At 46.1% G+C, this 21,966-nt stretch overlaps 1 protein-coding gene across 5 annotated transcripts in view; it reads left to right on the top strand.

The window, feature by feature from the left end:
* Positions 1-21,966, top strand: part of dnajc4 (DnaJ (Hsp40) homolog, subfamily C, member 4) — a 259,420-nt gene that overhangs the window by 117,900 nt on the left and 119,554 nt on the right. For all 5 annotated transcript variants that reach the window (XM_059955204.1, XM_059955203.1, XM_059955202.1 and 2 more), the window contains one exon: positions 17,923-18,087. In XM_059955204.1, the coding sequence (XP_059811187.1) occupies positions 17,923-18,087 (165 nt within the window). The remainder of the gene's footprint in view (positions 1-17,922; positions 18,088-21,966) is intronic.

Raw genomic sequence — 21,966 nt, forward strand, 5'->3', positions numbered from 1 at the left:
AGTTTAATAGGTTCTTGATTAGTGTGAGCATCAAAGGTTGCAGGGGAAGGCAAAAGAATGGGGTTGACAGGGGCAATAAATCAGCCAGGATGGAAAGGTGGAGCAGACTTGATGGGCCGATTGGTCTAATTCTGTTCCTATGCCATATGATCTAAAACAAAGGGAAAGGCCCACATATCCTTCTTGGAGAGACAGGGAGACGTGGGGAAGAAACAACCCGAAAGGAACGTTTATTGCACTGCGGACCAGGAGGACTTACGACCTAACAGAGTGAACTAATAATTGAAACAGAGATACAGGAAAGTAAACATAACACGATTATCTACATCCTTGAACCTCCAAGTTCCCCTTTGGTTTATAAAAATCTTATCAAAGATTTAAAATTAATTATTGACACTGGCGTGATTCACGCTTTCCGAAGAGACTTTCATATTTAAACCTCTCCTCCTTTTCTGAAAGGTTTGACTCAATTTTCGGACTTCGCCCCGTGATAACGGGATACCCAGTCTGTAGAGATAGCTTATCACTGAAACTCTTTTCCATAGATGCTCCCTGGCCTGCTGAGTTCCTCCGGCATCTAGTGTCTGTGTTGTTTGTTAGCGAGGTACTGTACGTGGGTTCATTGTCCATTCAGAAATCTGACAGTGGAGGGGGACCAAGTGTATTTGCATAGTAACCCGGGCCTCTTAGAAACAAGAGAGGATCATCTATTTTCCATTTTTAAAATTAGAGATACAGAATAGGTCCTTCTGGTCCTTCGAACCGCACTGCCTCGCAACCCCCGACGACCCCGATTTCAAGTCAAGTCAAGTCACTTTTATTGTCATTTTGACCATAACTGCTGGTACAGTACATAGTAAAAATGAGACAACCTTTTTCAGGACCATGGTGTTACATGACACAGTACAAAAACTAGACTGCACTACGTAAAAAACAACACAGGGAAAAGTACATTAGACTACAGACCTACCCAGGACTGCATAAAGTGCACAAAAACAGTGCAGGCATTACAATAAATAATGAACAGGACAATACGGCAGTAAGGTGTCAGTCCAGGCTCTGGGTATTGAGGAGTCTGATAGCTTGGGGGGAGAAACTGTTACATAGTCTGGTCGTGAGAGCCTGAATGCTTCGAAACCTTTTCCCAGATGGCAGGAGGGAGACGAGATTGTATGAGAAAGAGGTGAAAGAGGCGCTGTTTTCACCACAGCTGGTGTGCACAGACCAAGTGAGGTCCTCGGTGATGTGGATGCTGAGGAACTTGAAGCTGGTCACCCTCTCAACCACAGATCTATTGATGTCAATAGGGGTTAGCCTGTCTCCATTCCTCCTGTAATCCACAACCAGCTCCTTTGTCGTGACATTGAGGGAGAGGTTGTTTTCTTGACATCACTGTGTCAGAGAAATGACCTCTTCTCTGTAGGCTGCCTCGTTATTTTTTGAGATTAGGCCAATCAGTGTAGTATCGTCAGCAAATTTAATTAGCAGATCGGAGCTGTGGGTAGTGACACAGTCACAGGTGCATAGTGAGTAAAGGAGGGGGCTTAGTACACAGCCCTGAGGGACACCTGTGTTGAGGGTCAGAGGGGTGGAGGTGAGGGAGCCCACTCTTACCACCTGCTGGCGAACTGACAGGAAGTCCAGGATCCAGCTGCACAAGGCAGGGTGAAGGCCGAGGTCTCTGAGCTTCTTGTTGAGCCTGGATGGAACTATGGTGTTGAATGCCGAACTGTAGTCCAAGAACAGCATTCTCACATAAGCATCCCTCTTCCCCAGACGACGTGTCTACGAAAACATATTGCACCTCCTGACCAAAAGGGAAGGGGTTGTCACTTGCTGGTGACTGATGGCCACTGCAGCTGGATCGCTGACGTATGAAAGCTGGCGTATAAAACTGCGACATAACGTCACTATAAATTACAAAATAAATATGGCAAGCGAAAAGGAGTAATCATAAAAAATGGAGATTCAACAGATGTTGGAAATTCAGAGTAACACACACAAAATGTCGGGCTCTGAGGAGTGTGGTAGGACAAAGAGATCTGGGAAGGGTCCTTTCGAAGGGTCTCGGCCTGAAACGTAGACTGTAAATTTTTCCATAGGTGCTGCCTGGCCTGCTGAATTCCTCCAGCATTTTGTGTAATTCATTGAAAGAAAAGTCACAGGTAGATAGGGCCGTAATGAAAGCTTTTGGCACATTGGCCTTCAAAGTATTGGGCACAGGAGATGGGATGTTATGCTTAAGTTGTACAAAATGTTGGTGAGGCCTAATTTGGAGTATTGAGTGCAGCTTTGGTCACCTACCTACAAGAAAGATGCAAATAAGGTGAAAATAGCGCAGAGAAATTTGACAAGGATGTTGCCGGGTCTGGAGTTATAAGGAAAGATTGAATAGATTAAGACTTTATTCCTCGGAATGTAGAAGACTGAGGGGAGATTTGACAGAGGTATACAAAACTATGAGGGGTATAGATAGGATAAATTCAAGCAGGCTTTTTCCACTGAGGTGGGGTGGTACTACACACTAGAGATCATGAGTTGAGGATGAAGGGTGAAAAGTTTATGGGGAACATGAAGGGAAACTATACAATAGGGATAAACGGATACGACAGGGTCTTTTAAGAAACTCTTAGATAGGTACCTGAAGCTTAGAAAAATAGAGGGCTATGCGATAGGGAAATTCTAGGCCGTTTCTAGAGTAGGTTACATGGTCAGCACAACATTGTGGGCCGAAGGGCCTGTAATGTGCTGTAGATTTCGATGTTCTCTGAAACCTCTTCACTCAGAAGGTTGTGAGAGTGTGGAACGAGGTGGTGCGTGCAAACTCGATTTCAATGTTTAAGAGAAGATTGGTCAGATAGATGGATGGTGGGGGTATGAAGAGCTATGGTTCCAGTTCAGGTCGATGGGACTAGGCAGTTTAGATGATTTGGCGCAGACGAGATGGGCCGAGGGGCCTATTTCTGTACTTTTCTATGACTCTTTGTCTCTTCAGTCAGGTGGTCAAGAACGGAATCAGCAAATTTTACTTCAGGAAAAGGGAAGGAGGTAGGAGAAATATTGGAGAGGAGCCTGTTAGTTATATAGTTAAAGTAACGCCAAGAAATCCCACAGGCACAACAATGAAGTCCTATGAAAACTCAGGGAGTCTGTAGCTTTCCAGCTGCCGTCATAAATACATGGTCATATTTCAGTCAAATCGTAATGTCTACAAATTATTGCAGTTAAGGAATTGCTGACTATGTGACGAGCTGTTAAGTCAGCACCAGGAAGCTTCTAATTGAAGTTTACAAGACCGTGGAGAAGGCTGGCTGGCAGAAAGAGTCCACAGCGAGGAAAGCGCCGAATGCGACCAGAGGCCAGATACGTCGAGGAAGTTGTTAAACTCAGGAGGGCGGCCAGATTGAAGGTGAAGTGGCAGGGGAGGTCCCCAGTGCACCATATAAATGGGGCAAAGAAGCAATTACGCACAAAATGGTGGAGGAACTCAGCAGGTCAAACAGCGTCTATGGAGGGAAATTGGTCACATGGGTGTGATTGGGTGGCACAGGCTCGTTTGGCCGGAAGGGCCTGTTAGATTTATTTACTTATTGAGGTACAGCCCTTCGAGCCACACCACCCAGCAAAGCCCCGATTTAATCACAATTTCCATGCTGCATCTCAATAAATAAATGAATAGATACGCTAACAGGACCCTTCTGGCCAAACAACTTGCAACGACCAACCGCTACGCCTGTGAACTGTAGGAGGAAACGGGCGCAAGGGATAAACCCTCACAGTCGCGGGAGAGAACGTGCAAACTCCTCACGGGCCGTGGCGGAGATTGAACCCGGTCATGCTATCAGCCGCCCCGAAACAGAACAAAAAGAGGCAAAGAGGCAGATAGGGAACATGAGGATGTGAGGTTGGAGGTTACAGGAGGAAGCCAGGCAAGCAGCAGGGATGCGAAGGCTTTAGCAGGATTTATCTAGGAAAGGTAGCAAAGAAGGAGGTACAGGAGCCTGAAGACACAGCGATTCAGGAACAGCTTCTTCCCCTCTGTCATCAGGGAGGAGGTACAGGAGCCTGAAGACACACACTCAACGATTCAGGAACAGCTTCTTCCCCTCTGCCATCAGGGAGGAGGTACAGGAGCCTGAAGACACACACTCAGCGATTCAGGAACAGCTTCTTCCCCTCTGCCATCAGGGAGGGGGTACAGGAGCCTGAAGACACACACTCAACGATTCAGGAACAGCTTCTTCCCCTCTGCCATCAGGGAGGAGGTACAGGAGCCTGAAGGCACACACTCAACGATTCAGGAACAGCTTCTTCCCCTCTGCCATCAGGGAGGAGGTACAGGAGCCTGAAGACACACAGTCAGCGATTCAGAAACGGCTTCTTCCCCTCTGCCATCAGGGAGGAGGTACAGGAGCCTGAAGGCACACACTCAACGATTCAGAAACGGCTTCTTCCCCTCCGCCATCAGGGAGGAGGTACAGGAGCCTGAAGGCACACACTCAACGATTCAGGAACAGCTTCTTCCCCTCTGCCATCAGGGAGGGGGTACAGGAGCCTGAAGACACACAGTCAGCGATTCAGGAACAGCTTCTTCCCCTCTGCCATCAGGGAGGAGGTACAGGAGCCTGAAGACACACACTCAACGATTCAGGAACAGCTTCTTCCCCTCTGCCATCAGGGAGGAGGTACAGGAGCCTGAAGACACACACTCAACGATTCAGGAACAGCTTCTTCCCCTCTGCCATCAGGGAGGAGGTACAGGAGCCTGAAGACACACACTCAACGATTCAGGAACAGCTTCTTCCCCTCTGCCATCCGATTCCTGAATGGACATTGAACCCGTGTACAGTACCTCACTACTTTTTTATTTCTATTTTACACTGTATTTAATTTAACTATTTTAATATACAAATATAAATTCTGTGATTTATTTTTTCTATATTTATCACGTATTGCATTGTACTGCTGCCGCTAAGCTTAACAAGTTTCACGACATACGCCGGTGATATTAAACCCAGTTCTGATTTTGAAGAACTTGTGTATTCAGTGACTGATCTCTGGATAACATCTGGCGAACAGATCATCCCCTATGCCGTAGCTGCTGTTCCAGTGAATCAGCTTTGACAGGTCCCGAAGCTGGCAACAAGGAGATGACACGTCCAAGACCTTTCGCTATTGACTCACATTCCCCACACTAGCTTTTGACCGAGGGTGTGAAAAGGCCTGACACGGCGTAGAGAAAGAAGAGGGCAGATCGCAGGGCACGCCTGCGAACAATAAGCTGAACTTATTTCAAACGCACGCCCGTTCCATTCCAGCTGAGGGGAAATATTTACAGCACAATAATCCTTGTCACCCCAGACCAGATGTTGCTGAAAGAGGGGCTGGGCTCCTCTGCTAATGGATGGAAGCTGTCAGCCCGGCGACGGATGCGATGCAGGCAAATTGACAAGACGGGAATTCTAAATAAGAGCGGAAATAAAAAGGGATGAAAAGGTGATTATTATTTTCTTCCCCCCAAAGACCTGCTAGGATTATAATGTGTGTGTGTTCTGCATCGCTGGCAGCAAGTGGGGCTTTCAAGTCCGGGCATCTTATCTCGTTAAGCGCTCCACTCGCTTTGCACACAAGGTGTGGATGAAGAGGTATGTCGAGCACGGATCCGAGCCCTCTCAATTGTGCAAGAAACAAGCGAGACAGCCATCACCCTCTTTTGTGTGCGCCTCAGCACCTGAGAAAGGACCTGTACGCTCCACAAGACCGTACAATGTGGAGGAGCAGAATTCGGCCAGTCGAGTCTGCTCATGGCTGACTTCGAAGTTCAAAGTAAGTTTATCGTCAGAGGACACGTCGTCATATCCTACCCTGAGATTCATTTTCTTCCAGGCATTCACAGTAGTTCACAGTGAACAAATGCACACAGGCAAGAAAGACTGACAAACTATCAATGTGCAAAAGAAAGCAGTCTTCAGAATCAGGTTTAATATCACTGGAATATGTTGTGAAGTTTATTAACTTAGCAGCAGCAGTATAATGCAATACATGACAATAGAGAGAGTAAAACGTGAATTACAGTAAATATATATGCAGGCCTCCGTTAGTCTTGGTAGACCATGGATTTGCACCTTGGAGAGTTTCCAGGGCGCAAGCCTGGGCAGGGTTTTTTAATGGAAGACCAGCAGTTGCCCAAGCTGCGAGTCCCCCCTCTCCACGCCACCGATGTTGTCCAAGGGAAGGTCTTGAGGACCCATACAGAGCAATGTGTGGTTAAGTGCCTTGCTGAAGGACACACACACTGCCTCAACCAGGGCTCGAACCAGTGACCTTCAGATAACTAGACGAACACCTTAACACTTGGCCACGCGCAAACACTAGTAAATGTATACATATGAAATTGTTAAATTAAAAATAGTCCATAAACAGAAATAATTTTAAAAAAAGGTAGTGAGGTTGTGTTCAAGGGTTCAATGTCCATTCAGGAATCGGATGGTAGAGGGGAAGAAGCTGTTCCTGAGTCATTGAGTGTGTGCCTTCAGGCTCCTGTACCTCCTCCCTGATAGTAGCAATGAGAAGAGGGCACGTCCTGGGTGGTTGGAGTCCTTAATGATGGATGCCTCCTTTTTGAGGCACTGCTCCTTGAAGAGGTCCTGGATATTACCCATGATGGAGCTGATTAAGTTTACAACTCTCTGCAGTTTATTTTGACCTTGTGCAGTAGCCCCCCACCCTTCCACAATACCATGCAGTGATGCAGCTGGGCAGAATGCTCTCCACAGTATCTTTGTAGAGGTTTTCGAGTGTTTTAAGTTGGCAAACCAAATCTTCTGAGACTCCTGATGTAATATAACCACTGAGAAACAAGGCCATAAGATATAGAAGCAGAATTACGCCATTCAGCCCATCAATTCTGCCCTACCATCCAACCGCGGCTGATTTCAAAGCTCATTTATTGTTGAAGTACGAGTATATCACCACATGCCACTTTGAGATTATTTTCCTGCTGCAGGCATTCACAGTACAATCAGTGAAAAAACTGCAGACAAACAAGGACTGACAAACAAACGATGTGCAAAAGACTGCACAAATACAAATGATGTATAGAGTCCCTGAAAGTGAGTCCATAGGTTGTGGAGTCAGATCAGAGTTGAGCTGAGTGAGGTTAGCCATGCATGATGACTGAGAGGTAATAACTGTTCCTGAACCTGGTGGAGTGGGGCCTGAGGCTCCTTTACTCCCTTCCCAATGGCAACAGAGAGAAGAGAGCATGGCCCAGATGGAAGGGGGTCCTTGATGATGGAGGCTGCTTTCTTGTGGTAGAGTTCCCTGTAGATGTGCTCGATGACACAACCGTGGTGGGTCTCATCAGCAAGAACGACGAGTCAGCTTATAGAGAGGAGGTACAGCGGCTAACGGACTGGTGCAGAGCCAACAACCTGTCTCCGAATGTGTACGAAACAAAAGAGATGGTTGTTGACTTCAGGAGGGCATGGAGCAACCACTCCCCGCTGAACACCGACGGCTCCTCAGTAGAGATCATTAAGAGCACCAAATTTCTTGGTGTTCACCTGGCGGAGAATCTCATCTGGTCCCTCAACACCAGTTCCATAGCAACGAAAGCCCAGCAGCCTCTCTACTTTCTGCGAAGGCTGAAGAAAGTCCATCTCCCACCCCCCCCCCCCTCCCATCCTTGTCACATTCTACAGGGGTTGTATTGAGAGCATCCCGAGCAGCTGCATCACTGCCTGGTTTGGAAATTGCACCATCTCGGATCGCAAGACCCTGCAGCGGATAGTGAGGTCAGTTGAGAAGATCATCGAGGTCTCTCTTCCCACCATCACGGACATTTACACCACACGCTGCATCCGCAAAGCAAACAGCATTATGAAGGACCCCACGCACCCCTCATACAATCTCTTCTCCCTCCTGCCGTCTGGGAAAAGGCACTGAAGCATTCGGGCTTTCATGACCAGACTATGTAACAGTCAGACTCCTCAATACCAGCTCCTGGCCTGACACCTCACTGCCCTATTGTCCTGTTTATTATTTATTGTAATGCCTGCACTGTATTGTGCACTTTATGCAGTCCTGGGTAGATCTGTAGTCTAGTTTTTGTACTGTGTCATGTAACACTATGGTCCTGAAAAAACATCTCGTTTTTACTGTGTACTGTACCAGCAATTATGGTCGAAATGACAATGACTCAGTGCTGGCGAGGGCTTTTGCTGTGATGGACTGGGCTGTGTCCATCACTTTTCCAATCTTGGGCAGTGGTGTTTCCGTGCCAGACCAACCTGGTCAGAACTCTTTTCCACCATCAAAGTGTGCTGGAATCAACTGAAACCATTTCTCCGGCCAGAGATTGGGGTCTGAAAGTGAGCAAATCAAAAGAGGCACGTTCCAAGACCGCTTCAAACTCTGCATTCTTTATTCACCACCCTTGGAAGCTACTGGAGGCTGGGAGTGGTAGCCTTACAGATTCTGCCTGTCATCTAATTTCTCTCTTGCTGTTCGTCTACATAGGTAAAAACATCCTTGCAGGTAAATCAGCGTTCGTTACCTGCCATGTTGTATGACGTGGGAAGTCTTGGTCTTTTCATGACCATGATACACCTAATTTCTCTCTTGCTCTTCATCTACACAGGGAAAACAAGTTCTTGCTGGAAAATCACTGTTTATTCCTTCTTTACGTGCCCTGTCGTATGATGTGGGTGGTCATGGTCTTTCCATGACCATGATTGTTCTTGGCAAATTCTACAGAAGTGGTTTGCCATTGCCTTCTTCTGGGCAGTGTCTTTACAAGACGGGTGACCCCCCCCCCCCCAGCCGTTATCAATACTCTTCAGAGATTGTCTGCCTGGTTTCAGTGGTCGCATAACCAGGACTTGTGATCGGCACCGGCTGCTCGTACGACCGTCCACCACCTGCTGCCGTGGCTTCACGTCACCCTGATCGAGGGGCTAAAAGGAGCTACACCTTGCCCAAGGGTGACCTGTAGGCTAGCGGAGGGAAGGAACGCCTCTTACCTTCTCCGGTGGAGGCGTAGCTCCACCCTGCCTCCCAAAATGAGTGTATCCTGTAAAACTGAATGCATAGCATTACGCGATCCAGGGTGAAATGCCTTAGCAAAACAGCCTCTGGTGAAATTTCATCAGTCACGTCATTGAGCTTGATTAAAGATTGGCTTTACTTGTCACGTACATCACAGGCAAAGCTCTCCCCACCGTAGAGCACATCTGCACGGAGCGCTGCCACGAGAGAGCGGCATCCATCATCCAAGACCACCCCCCTCATCCAGACCGCGCTCTCTTCTCACCGCTGCCATCGGGAAGGAGGCACGGGAGCCTTGGGTCCCACACCACCAGGTTCAGGGACAGTTATCACCCCTCAACCATCAGGTCCCACACCACCAGGTTCAGGGACAGTTATTACCCCTCAACAATCAGGCTCCTGAACCAGCGAGGGTAACTTCACCCACCTCAACTCTGAACTGATTCCACAACCTATGGACTCACTATCAGGGATTCTTCAGAGCTCATGTTCTCAGAATTAATTTTATTCACATCCTTTTGCCATTGGCGTTTGTCAATTTTTGTCTGTTTATGTATAGCTTTTCATAAAACTCTTGTATTCTTCATAGAGCAACATAGAAATCTACAACACATTACAGATCCTTTGGCCCACAATGTTGTGCGGACCATGTAACCTACTCTAGAAACTGCCTAGAATTCCCCTACTACATAGCCCTCTATTTTTCTAAGCTCCATGTACCTATTGTATCCGTCTCTACCACCGTCACTGACAGTGTACCACTCTTTGTGTGAGAAGCTTACCTCTGACATCCCCCTTGTACCTACTTCCAAGCACCTTAAAACTGTGCTCCCTCGTGTTAGCCATTTCAGCCCTGGGAAAAAGCCTCTGACTATCCACACGATCAATGCCTCTCATCATCTTGTACACCTCTATCAGGTCACCTCTCATCCTCCGTCGCTCCAATGAGAAAAGGCCGAGTTCACTCAACCTATTCTCATAAGGCATGCTCCCCAATCCAGGCAACATCCTTGTAAATCTCCTCTGCACCTTTTCTATGGTTTCCACATCCTTCCTGTAGTGAGGCGACCAGAACTGAGCACGGTACTCCAAGTGGGGTCTGACCAGGGTCCTATATAGCTGTAACATTACCTCTCGGCTCTTGAACTCAATCCCACGGTTGATGAAGGCCAACACACCGTACGCCTTCTTGACGACACTGTCAACCTGTAAATCTGAATCTCACAATAGTATATGTACTTGATGATAAATTTACTTTGAACTTTTGTACGTTGACTTTGTATATCAAACCAGACAGTGGAACGCATCATTTACGTCAACGACCAATTCATTGGAGGACGGGTTCGAGGCAGCCCGCAAGGGTCGCCATGTTTCCAGTGCCAACAGTGCATGCCCACAATTGACTAACACTGAATTGTACTGTTAAGAGTAATTTTTGAGTTTAGGTCATTTACATTTAGCAAAAGGTTTTGGCTACCAGTCTTCTGTTCCTTGATAATGTATTGTGAATTCAGTTTGGGACAATGCATTCCTAAAAGCTGTGGATACCAGTCCGGACGATGCTGGTGTTTACAGGACGGATGCGAACCAGAAGGTGTGGAGTTTGTATGTAGGTTTCAAAAGAAAGCATTGTCGATACTTTGTAAATATGGAATTGTTCTTTGTGTTTAGCAAATAAATATCAAGCCCCACGCTGGGCCAGCAGACCTTTCTGCAAAAGCGTCTCCGTATGATGCTTGCTGTACCTTGTTTTGTCGAGTAAAGCTGCTTTGTATGTAGCAGTAATTTTCTCTGGCGATTTCATTCATGCAACAACAGTGCGTCTTTGGACTGTGGGAGGAAACCCACACGGTCAGAGGGAGAGCATACAAATTCCTGGCGCCTCCAGCTTTTTCCCCGTGTCAGACTTACACCTAATGGTGTCACCTTCCCTCAAGGGTCACTTGCAGGTTCAGTCAGTGTTAAGGAAGGCAAATGCAATGTTGGCATCTATGTCTAGAGGACTAGGATATAAAGTCATGGATGTAATAGAACATAGAATAGTACAGCACATTACAGGCCCTTCGGCCCACAATGTTGTGCTGACCCTCAAACCCTGCCTCCCATATGACCCTCCACCTTAAATTCCTCCATATACCTGTCACTTAAACTTCACTAGTGTATCTGCCTCCACCACTGACTCAGGCAGTGCATTCCACGCACCAGCCACTCTCTGAGTGAAAAACCTTCCTCTAATATCCCCCTTGAACTTCCCTCCCCTTACCTTAAAGCCATGTCCTCCTGTACTGAGCAGTGGTGCCCTGGGGAAGAGGCGCTAGCTATCCACTCTATCTATTCCTCTTAATATCTTATACACCTCTATCATGTCTCCTCTCATCCTTCTTCTCTCCAAAGAGTAAAGCCCTAGCTCCCTTAATCTCTGATCATAATCCATACTCTCTAAACCAGGCAGCATCCGGGTAAATCTCCCCTGTACCATTTCCAATGCTTCCACATCCTTCCTATAGTGAGGTGACCAGAACTGGACACAGTACTCCAAGTGTGACCTAACTAGAGTTTTATAGAGCTGCATCATTGCATCGCGACTCTTAAACTCTATCCCTCGACTTATGAAAGTAATGCTGAGGCTTTAAAAGGCATGTGGATGTAATGATGGTGGGGGTTGTGATGGGATTGGTTATGGGTGAGGGTGTTGATCAGCCTGACATCCTCAGGCAAGTAACAGCTTTGGAGTCCGACCAGACTTGGAGTATTGTCAGCAGCTTTGGGTCCCTTATCTGAGAAAGGTTATGCTTGCACTGGAGAGGGACCAGAGGAGGTTCCCATGATTGATCGCGGAATGAGGAGCGCCTGAGGGCTCTCTGGGCCTGTACACACTGGAGTTTAGAAGAATGGTGGGATCTCATTGAAACCTACTGTACATCAATAGATTGGACGTGGAGAGGATGTTTGCAGTAGTGGGGGAGTCTAGGGCGAGAAGACACAGCCTCAGAATACAAGGATATCCATTTAGAACGGAGATGAAGGGGAATTTCTTTAGCCAGAGGCTGGTGAGTATGTATAAATCATTGCCACAGATGGCTGTGGAGGCTAAGTTATTGGGTACATTTAAAGTGGTTGATAGGTTCATAATTAGTAAAGGGGTTAAAGGTTACGGGGAGGAGGCAAGTGATTGGAGTTGGAAGGGATAATAAATCATTCAAAGTAAATTTATTATCAAAGTACATATATGTCACCATATACAACCCTGAGATTCGTTTTCCTGCAATTCTCAATAAACCCATAACGGAATAATAACCATAATATAATCAGTGAAAGGCTGCACCATCTCGGGCATTGAACTGGAGTGCAAAAGACAAAAAACTCCGAAAGTACCAAAAGAAAGAAATAATGATAATAAATAAATAAATAAGCCATCAGTATTGAGAACATGAGGTGAAGAGTCCATAGGCTGCGGGGACTTTTCAACGATGGGGCAAGTTAAGTTGAGTGAAGTTATTCCCTTTGGTTGAGGGGTAGTAACTGTTCCTGAACCTGGTGTTGTGCGTCCAAAGGCTCCTGCATCTTCTTCCCAATGGCAGCAGTGAGAAGAGAGCAAGACCTGGGCGGTGGTGGTGTCCCTCCTGATAGAGGTGTGGGGATGCTCAAAATCGAGAGCGCCAAATCTAAGAGGCGGGAGGAACTCAGCTAGTCAGTCAGCACCTATGGAGAGGGATAAACGGGCAACGTTTCCTGCTGAAAGGGGTCAGTCCTGATGAAGTCTCGGCCTGAAATGTGGTCTCTTTATTCCTCCCCCTGGTTTCTGCCTGACCTGCTGAGTTCCTGTGTGTGTGTGTGGTGACTGACAGAAAATGACACAGTGATTCTTGGCATAAGGAACTCTTCTAGGTAGCAGCAGGACATATGAAAACACAGCAGGAGGTATGAGGTGTGGAGTGTAAGTGAAACACCCAGCTTTCCTTGGCTGCGTAAGTCTAGGAAAGACAACCTTTGGCCCCACCAAACTCGTGAGATTGAGACGCGCTCGATCCCACCCCAGACCCTGGTTTGTGTGGATGCTGTGTAATTGGCCAGCTTGTTACAAATTAGTGTCACAAAATAACAGACAGTACACTTCATACGGTTCAAGGAATTATATTTATGAATCTTAATGAAAGGGTTAGTAAAAAATAACAGAAAGAAAAGGGCCCATTTTAATTGAACAGTCAAGTATGCACAAGTCGGAGTTCATCTTGAACTTCTCTGTCACTCACGCGCTGGGCCCTCGGTCAACGTGGAAGCACACGCCACCTTACGAACGTCACTCGCAATCCGTCTCGAACAAACGGGTCTCCCACCAGGTCGAATCCTACGACCGGTTCTCCCCAGTGTCTTCTCTCTTCATCTCCTCTCGAAGAAGAGCCCCAAGCCCAGCCTTAGAGGCCCCCTCAAGAGAAATCACCCCTTAATCCAACCATCCTAATTGGATAGCACACGTCTCTCCTCATTTTTTATCTCCAACAGTAATCCAAACAAGCTGAAAACAGGACAGACTGCTCTTACAGAACTGCCGAAATCGAGTCCATACCACGTAACAGTAAAAATATCAACCAGGGTATTACATAAGTGTAAGGTGACCAGATCATAAGTGGTGCAGCGGGGCCATGGAGAGGAATGGCTGGCGTGGAGGTGTTGACAGCTCGTGAGGAGTAACAGTTACTGAATGTGGTGCTCCCGGCATGGACGCCACGAAGCCTCCTCCCTGATGGGAGTGGGATCAACAGTCCATGACCGGGGGGGGGGGGGGGGGGGGGTGTGATCCTTCGTGATGTTGCTGTTCTCTTCCCAGCATTTTTGTGTATATATGTCCTTGACAGCGGGTGATGAGATGGGCAGTTTAATCCACCCGTTACCCTGTCCGCTACATCTTCCATCTTTTCCTGAAAAACTGAAGGCTTTCATCGCCCTTGACACTGAGAACAGAAGATGGAGTGTCACGTTGCAGTTGTACAAGATGTTGCTTTACGATGGTTTATCGTCATCCTTCAATTTGTTGTTCAGTCGTTAAGTCGAGTCCGACTCTTCGTGACCTCAGAGGGTTTCCACGGATACGGAAGTGGATTTCTTTCACGCAGATACTGCCACTGCCCAGGCTAGGACCTGGCCGGGGTTTGAACCCAGGACCATCTGCCTTGAAGTCCAGAGCTGATACCACTACACCACCAGCCGGCCCCATTCCTCAGCACATGACTGTAAAGGAGATAAAACTGATTGTTACTCCGGATCCGATGCAGCATAAAAAAAGCAGACAATAAGCATAAAGAATACGATTAAAAAATCAGAATAAATATAAGTACAGTCCGCCCTCCTTATCCACGAGTTCTGCATGCGCGGGTTCAACCAACCGTGGATCGGGAAAACCCGGAAGTCCTCTCTTCAGCACTCGTTGTTTGAGCATTGTTCACCTCGCGTCTCGTTCGGTCGCTACTTTGTTTCTGCGAAAAAAATGGCTCCTAAAAAGCAATTAAATGGTCAAAGCAATTCCTCAAAGGCTAAGAGGGAGCATAAAGTGCTATCCCTCACCTCGAAAGTAGAAATCTTAGATCTTTTGAAAAGTGGCATGTCGCTTGCCGAAGTGATCCTCAGCCTTCAGCCTCCACAGATCCCGACTCTATTATTGAGCCTCCTCCAAAGTGTCCTTATTCCCTAAACAAGACAGTATAACAACTATTCACATAGCATTTCCATTGTATCAAGTATGTTACGTACCCGTGGGTATCTTGTACTTGTCCCATGACAGTGGTGTTGAAGCTATACTGGACTTAAGGTAGTGGTCTTGTGATGGTGGAGTGACGTCATTTTCCCGCCAGTAGAGGTCATGTGACAGGTTTTTTTTACAGGGTATAAAAGGAGGACCCCTCCCTGTGAGGAGGGGCAGTTCGTGGCTGGATTTGCCATTTTGACTCCATGCCACTGCCTGGTCCAATATTATGACGCAGTTTGGTTGAAAGATGGAGTTTTATTTAATGTCTAAAGTTTAAAAGGTCATTGCCAGCAGTTTCTTTATAACACTGCCCGTTAAAAATCAGTGGAGAGTAAAGATCGGAGTTCGGGAGTTAAAAGATCGAGGAAAGTCGATTTCGACGGTGAAACAGGTTCGACCTTGTTTGATCCTCATTCGGAAGGAATTTGTTGGCTGTGCCCGTGGTAACCCCTGCAAATAATAGCAGAAAGGATTGGGTACAGTTTTGTAAAGGAAAGGTCAGTGCCTTTAAGCCGTTTCATTTTCATCTTCGTAAATTCTCCGGGAAAAGTATAGTTCGACTGGGAACCGCAGCAACACGACGTGAAAGAGAATTTAAATTGTCTAAAAAGTCTGTCCTTTAATGGACTGTAAGCATTTTGAACTTTTGCAGTACTACTTTGAAGAACTGATTTTGCAACATCGCTTTAAGAACTGTTTAAGCTTTATCGCCTTAAGAACTGTTTAAGCTTTATCGCCTTAAGAACTGTTTAAGCTGCCGCACAGCAGCTGATTTCCGGTTACGTTAGTGATTTGTTTACTTTTTGGGGGTTTGTTTTTCATTGTTTAATAAATGTTTTATTTGTTATAAGAAACCTTGCCTCACTTATATATTTATTGTTGCTGAATCCATAACAAGTATTATAGGTACTGTAATCTAGAGATGATTAAAAGTATTACTCAAAAGCAACACAAGTGAATCTGCAGATGCTGGAAATAAATAAAAACACAAACTGCTGGCAGAACTCAGCGGGCCAGACAGCATCTATGGGAGGAGGTAGTGAAAACCCTTCATCAGGAGTCATTGCTTGAGCATTACTCGTGAGCATTACTCGTTGTTTGAGCATTGTTCGCCTCGCGTCTCGTGTGTTCGCTATATGCGTTGTGAGTGCAAGGAAGGAGTTTAAGGCTAGTAAGGGATGGCGGGCTAGCTATGTAAAGTGCTACAGCCTCAAGAACTTAAAGATCACAGGAGAATCGGGATCGGCTGATCCGAGGCGGCATCAGCGTTCCCAGAAGAGCTACAATGGTGGCATCTGTACTGAATACGTACAGACTTTTCTTTGTCATTATTCCCTAAACAATACAGTATAACAATGAATTACAAAGCATTTACATTGTATTAGGTATTATAGGTAATCTAGAGATGATTTAAAGTATACAGGAGGATGTGCGTAGGTTAAATACAAATACTGCGCCATTTTATATAAGGGACTTGAGCATCCGTGTTTTATTAGTATCCACGGGGGGTCCCGGAACCAATCTCCCATGGATTAGAAGGGCCGACTGTATAAAAGAAATCCAAAAAACCCAATGTACGAGTAACTGTTATATGTATAGACTGATTGTATATTCATAGAGTGACACTGGGTGACATTTATATACTGGTGGTGCTCCTCATTGGTAGTAAATTGGGGGACCGCTTCATTGAGCCCCTCTGGACCATTCGCCACAAACTGGACTTCCCGGTGGCCGAGCATTTTAATTCCCATTCCCATTCCCGCTCCAACATGTCAATCCAACGCCTCCTCTAGTGCCAAGACGAGGCTGCCCTCAGGGTGCAGGAGCAACACTTTATATCCCGTCTGGGTAGCCTCCAACCTGATGTCATGAATATCGATTTCTGCTTCCAGTAAACAAATCCCCTTCCAGCAATTTTTGGGATCATTCTATCAGAAGCAGGAGATATTCCTGTGTCTGCTCAACTTTTACAACTTTATTGGCTGAGAGGCATTTTGCTGAACTGGAAGGATTCTAATCATTATTCATTGGCTTTCCTCCGTTATGTCCTGTTTACGTTCAGAGAAAATAAGAAGTCAGACATTTGATACATCCTCTAAATTGGAGGAAACTTGGCGACCCTTTTTCATATGCTCTGACTTATGGCCCTTCCAGTTACCTTTTCAAAGTTTTGGATTTGATCAGAAAGTTCTTCCTTGTTTCTTCTTGCTTCCACTCTCAGTGTGAGCTGCCCAGTTCTTTTTTGTGTGTGTGTTTTGGGGTTTATTTTCTGTATGTTTCAATTATAAAAGTTTCTTTATCTTTTTTCTTCCTTTTATGGATAAGAAGAGAATCAATTATCTTTTTCTTTATTATATACTATTAGATTAATACTATGTACATTCTTGATCATGTTTATTTTTCCTTTTATTTGAACTGTTATTGATATAGTATGTGTGATAATTCTCCTCTTGTTTATATATCTGTACTCTTTTATTTAACTAATAAAAAGATTGATAAAGAAAGAAACAAATCCCTCCTCCCCCCCATTCCCCACTTTGATCTTTCACTTCTTCTCACCTGCCTATCACTTCCACCCAGGTCCCCCCCCTCCAACTTCCCTTTCTTCTCTGGTCCACTCTCCTCTCTTATCAGATTCATATTCCCTCTCCAGCCCTTGACCTTTCCCACCTGCCTGGCTTCACCCATCACCTTCCAGCTGTCCTCCTTCCCCTCCCCTCACCTTTTTATTCTGGCTTCGTCCCCCTTCCTTCTCGGTCCTGATGGAGGGTCTCAGCCCAAATGTCGACTGTCTATCAATCTCTGTAGATGCTGCCTGACCTGCTGAGTTCCTTCAGTGTTCTGTGTGTGTCTGTGTTGCAGGGGGGAGTGCTCATCAGCCTGATAACTTGGGGCAGTGACAGTCTTTGAGTCCCGTCTTCCTGGCGCGGATGCACCGTAACCCGATGGGAGTGGGACAGACAGTCCATGAGCAGGATGTGTCTGGGATCCCTCAAGATATTAACTGGTGCCTCGAAAGAAGCCAGGCATTTCAGACTCTGTGAATCGAACTGAAATGAATTTGTTGGATTTAGCATTTTTTAAAAATTATTCTTCTCTCACCTTCCTTCATCCCTGCCCCTCTTTAATAGCTTCAGCAAGTCCGAAGAGCAGCGATACTGGGAGCAGTTCCGCTACCCAACAGAAGACAGTGAAGCCTATCGGGGCACAAGAAAGCACAAGAAGAACCTGAAGGCCTTTGGTTACTGCGTCTTCATTATGTTGGCTGGATTATTCATCCACTACGTTGGCTTCAGGTATGCTTGAATTTCCTGCCCTTTCTCAGCCGTACCATAACATGAAAACTTGCTGCACACACATCTATTTTCACCTTACACTGGTGTTTATTGTGTGGAGAGCGTTATATCTGGTCTCTTCACTGTCTGGTATGGAGGGACCATTGCACCGGATCAGAGGGTTGCTGTTAAAATACGCGGAAAAGAAAGTGCTGGAGTCACTCAGGACTGTTTATCAGGTGTGTCAAAAATCAAGCTGACAAAGATCAGTGAAAATAGCAAAAAAGGCTGTAGTGCTCGGTGCCCAGTAGGATGATGAACTGATAAGCAAGGCTTTGGGCCTACTCCGGGCTGCTCTGAGGATCTGAGCTCTCAATTTGCATCGAAATGCTGTTTCTTGCTTCAATTGTTTCCTTGATTTGCATTTTTTTCCCTTTCTCTCGCGCGCCGGGTGATGGCCTTTAATTTTTTCTCTTTAACTGGGTTCTTCCGTTTTGCCTATAAGCAGCTAAATCTCAAGGTTGTATCATTGATATGAAGCCCCCCTGGTTTCCTCGGCTGCGGAGTCTGGGGAAGGCACTGTCCAGTCCCGCCGCACTCGTGAGTTTGAGATGGCTCCCCATCCCAAAGCCCGGTTTGCGTGGATGCTGTGTGATTTGCCGCACTCTTACAAATTAGTGCCACGGAATAACAGGCAGTACACCGCATGCGATTCAAGGAATTATATTTATGAATCTTAACTAAAGGGTTAGTAAACAAAAAAAAAGGAAAGGGCCCATTTTAATTAAACAAATGGGCACAAGTTGGAGGTCAGAGTTTCTCCATAGTCATCGATCCTCAATCGATCCTGCCCCTGGCTTCGTCGAATCACGGTCCCCTCCGGGTTGAATCCTATGATCTCTTCTCTCCTGCATCTTCCCTCTTCATCTCCTCGCGAACAAAAGCCCCAGGGCCAACCTTAGTGTCCCTCACCATAGAAACCTTCCCTCAGCTCTACCATCCGAATTGGATGGCACACATTTCTCCTCATCCCTTATCTTCAGCAATAACCCAAACAGGCTGAAAACAGAACAGAATGCTCGTACAGAACTGCCAAATGAAACACCTACAGCATAGCAGTAAAAATATCAACCAGGACATTACATAAACATACTTCGATAATAAATGTACTTTGAATCTTTGAAGAAAGCTGCCAATATTTGCAGGAAGATATCTTCCAGAAAGCAGAGTAAAAGCTCCATACTATTTTTGTCCAGTGTAAACTCCTGGCATCTGTGATCACTGTCCCCCTACTGAGAGCTCAGAACGCACACAGAATGCTGGAGGAACTCAGCAGGCCAGGCAGCATCTGTGGAAAAGAGTATTGCTGACGTTTCGGCCCGAGATGCTGACTGTACGCTTTTCTGTAGTGCTATCATGTTTGCTGTTGTGTGCCAGGGCAGCAGGCTGAGGGTAGCAGACACCAACAGAATCAACAAACTCATTTGTAAAGTCAGTGATGTTGTGGGGGTGGAACTGGACTCTCTGACGGTGGTGCCTGAAAAGAAGATGCTGTCCAAGTTGCACGCCATCTTGGACAATGACTCCCATCCACTCCATACTGTACTGGTTAGGCACAGGAGTACATTCAGCCAGAGACTCATTCCACCGAGATGTAACACTGAGCGTCATAGGAAGTCATTCCTGCCTATGGCCATCAAACTCCTCCCTCGGAGTGTCAGACACCCTGAGCCAATAGGCTGGTTCTGGACTTATTTCCACTTGGCACGATTTACTTAATATTATTATTATTATTATTATTATTAAATTATTTATGGTTTTATATTGCTATATCTCTACACTATTCTTGGTTGGTGCGACTGTAACAAAACCCAATTTCCCACGGGATCAATAAAGTATGTCTGTCTGTCTGTCTGCCTGGCCTGCTGAGTTCCTCCGGCATTTTGTGTGTGTTACATTGGTCATTAGTGTTCAACATCGAGAACATCTTCAAAAGGCGAAGCCTCAAAATGGCGGCATCCATCATTAAGGACCCACACCACCCAGGATATGCCCTCTTCTCGTCACTACCATCAGAGCAGCGGTACAGGAGCCTGAAGACCCACACTCAGTGTTCCCACAACAGACCCACAAACACTCCCTCACTATTCGCTCTCTTTTTGCCCAAATTATTTAATTTAAACTTTTTGTGCGTGTTTCTTATTGTAATTTATGGTGCTTTTTTATGCATTACCCTGTTCAGCTGCTGCAGAGTGACAAATTTCTTGACGTACATCAGTGGTAATAAGCCTATTTCTGATTCTGATGCTGAAGTTCCTTTCTTTCTGCTGCCAGTCTCTCAAGTTAACCCAGAGTAGAATGCCAGGACGGTGCGGCAGAAACTTCTTTGCACGTTGTGCGTACCCTCTTCCCCTCTCCGGTTTCTCCTATCACCTACTTCCTCTCCTCTCCCCCCACCCTCCACCTTCTTACTCTGACCTCTAATCTCTTTCCTTTCCAGTCCTGACGAAGGGTCTCAGCCCGAAACGTCGGCTGTTCACTCTTTTCCATAGATTCGGCCTGGCCTACTGAGTCCCTCCACCATTTTGCCTGTGTTGCTTTGATTTCCAGCATCTGCAGATTTTCTCTTGCTTGCGTGTATATTTGGAGTGTTTGTTAAGATGTCAGAGGGAACTCTACATAGCATCTAGATCATGCTACTCCAGTGAGTCTGTGAACAGCCATTGACCACTGCTGCACACAGGGATGTGTGGGGTGACAATGTAGTTGAAATTTTCCAAAGACACCTTGGATAAGTTACAGGATACCCCTGGCTATGAAACCATTTGTAAGCTGAAATGTCGTAAAGCGAAGAAGCAATTGCCATTAATTTATATGGGAAAAATTTTTGAGCGTTCCCAGACCCAAAAAATAACCTACCAAATCAAACCAGATAACACATAAAACCTAAAATAACACAAGCGTATAGTAAAAACAGGAATGATAGGATAAATATACAGCCTATATAAAGTAGAAATATTGTATATACGGTGTAGTTTCACTTATCAGAATCCGGAAGACAGGAAGCCAAAATTAATTTGGAGAAAAAAATCGGCACGTATAGGTATGCGCACACAACTGCCCGCACAAGGCTTCACAGTCGTGGTAGTCTTTCTCGGGGTAAACAGATCAGGCGTCTTTCTCTCGTAAAAGCGAAAATCCTCTTTGGTTAGCAAAAACAGGTACTAGTGTAGGTCTTTCGTAACAGCGAGCTGTCGTAAAGCGAACGTTCGAAAAATGGGGTCCACCTGTTTATCTTTAATACCCACGCAGTGACCAATCTATTAGGCATACCTGTATACCTGCTCGTTAATACAAATATCTAATCAGCCAATCACGCGGTGGCAACTCAATGCATAAAAGCATGCAGACACGGTCAAGAGGCTCGGACCAAAGATCAGAATGGGGGAAGAAATGTGATCTAAGTGATTTTGTCCATGGGATGTTGGTGCCAGATGGGGTGGTTTGATGATCTCAGAAACTGGTGATTTCCTGGGATTTTCAAGCACAGCAGTCTCTAGAGTTTACAGAGAATGGTGCGAAAAAAAAAAAAACAGCGAGTGCCAGTTCTGTGGGCGAAAACGCCTTGCTAATGGGAGAGGTCAGAGGAGAATGGCCGGACTGGTTCAAGCAGACGGGAAGGCGACAGTAACTCGAATCTCCACATGTTACAACATTGGTGCACAGGAGAGCATCTCTGAATGCACAACACGCCCAGTCTGGACATCCATGGGTTACACGGAGAGACTCTCAGTGGCCGTTTTATCAGATACAGCAGGTGCCTGATAATGTGGCCACTGAGTGTGGCAAAGTCTTGAGGTGTTGAACAGGCAGTAACTGGGTGAAAAAAGCCGAGAGTGA

Source organism: Hypanus sabinus, chromosome 31 (genome assembly GCF_030144855.1).
Source record: "Hypanus sabinus isolate sHypSab1 chromosome 31, sHypSab1.hap1, whole genome shotgun sequence".
In the NCBI taxonomy this organism is placed as follows: Eukaryota; Metazoa; Chordata; class Chondrichthyes; order Myliobatiformes; family Dasyatidae; genus Hypanus; species Hypanus sabinus.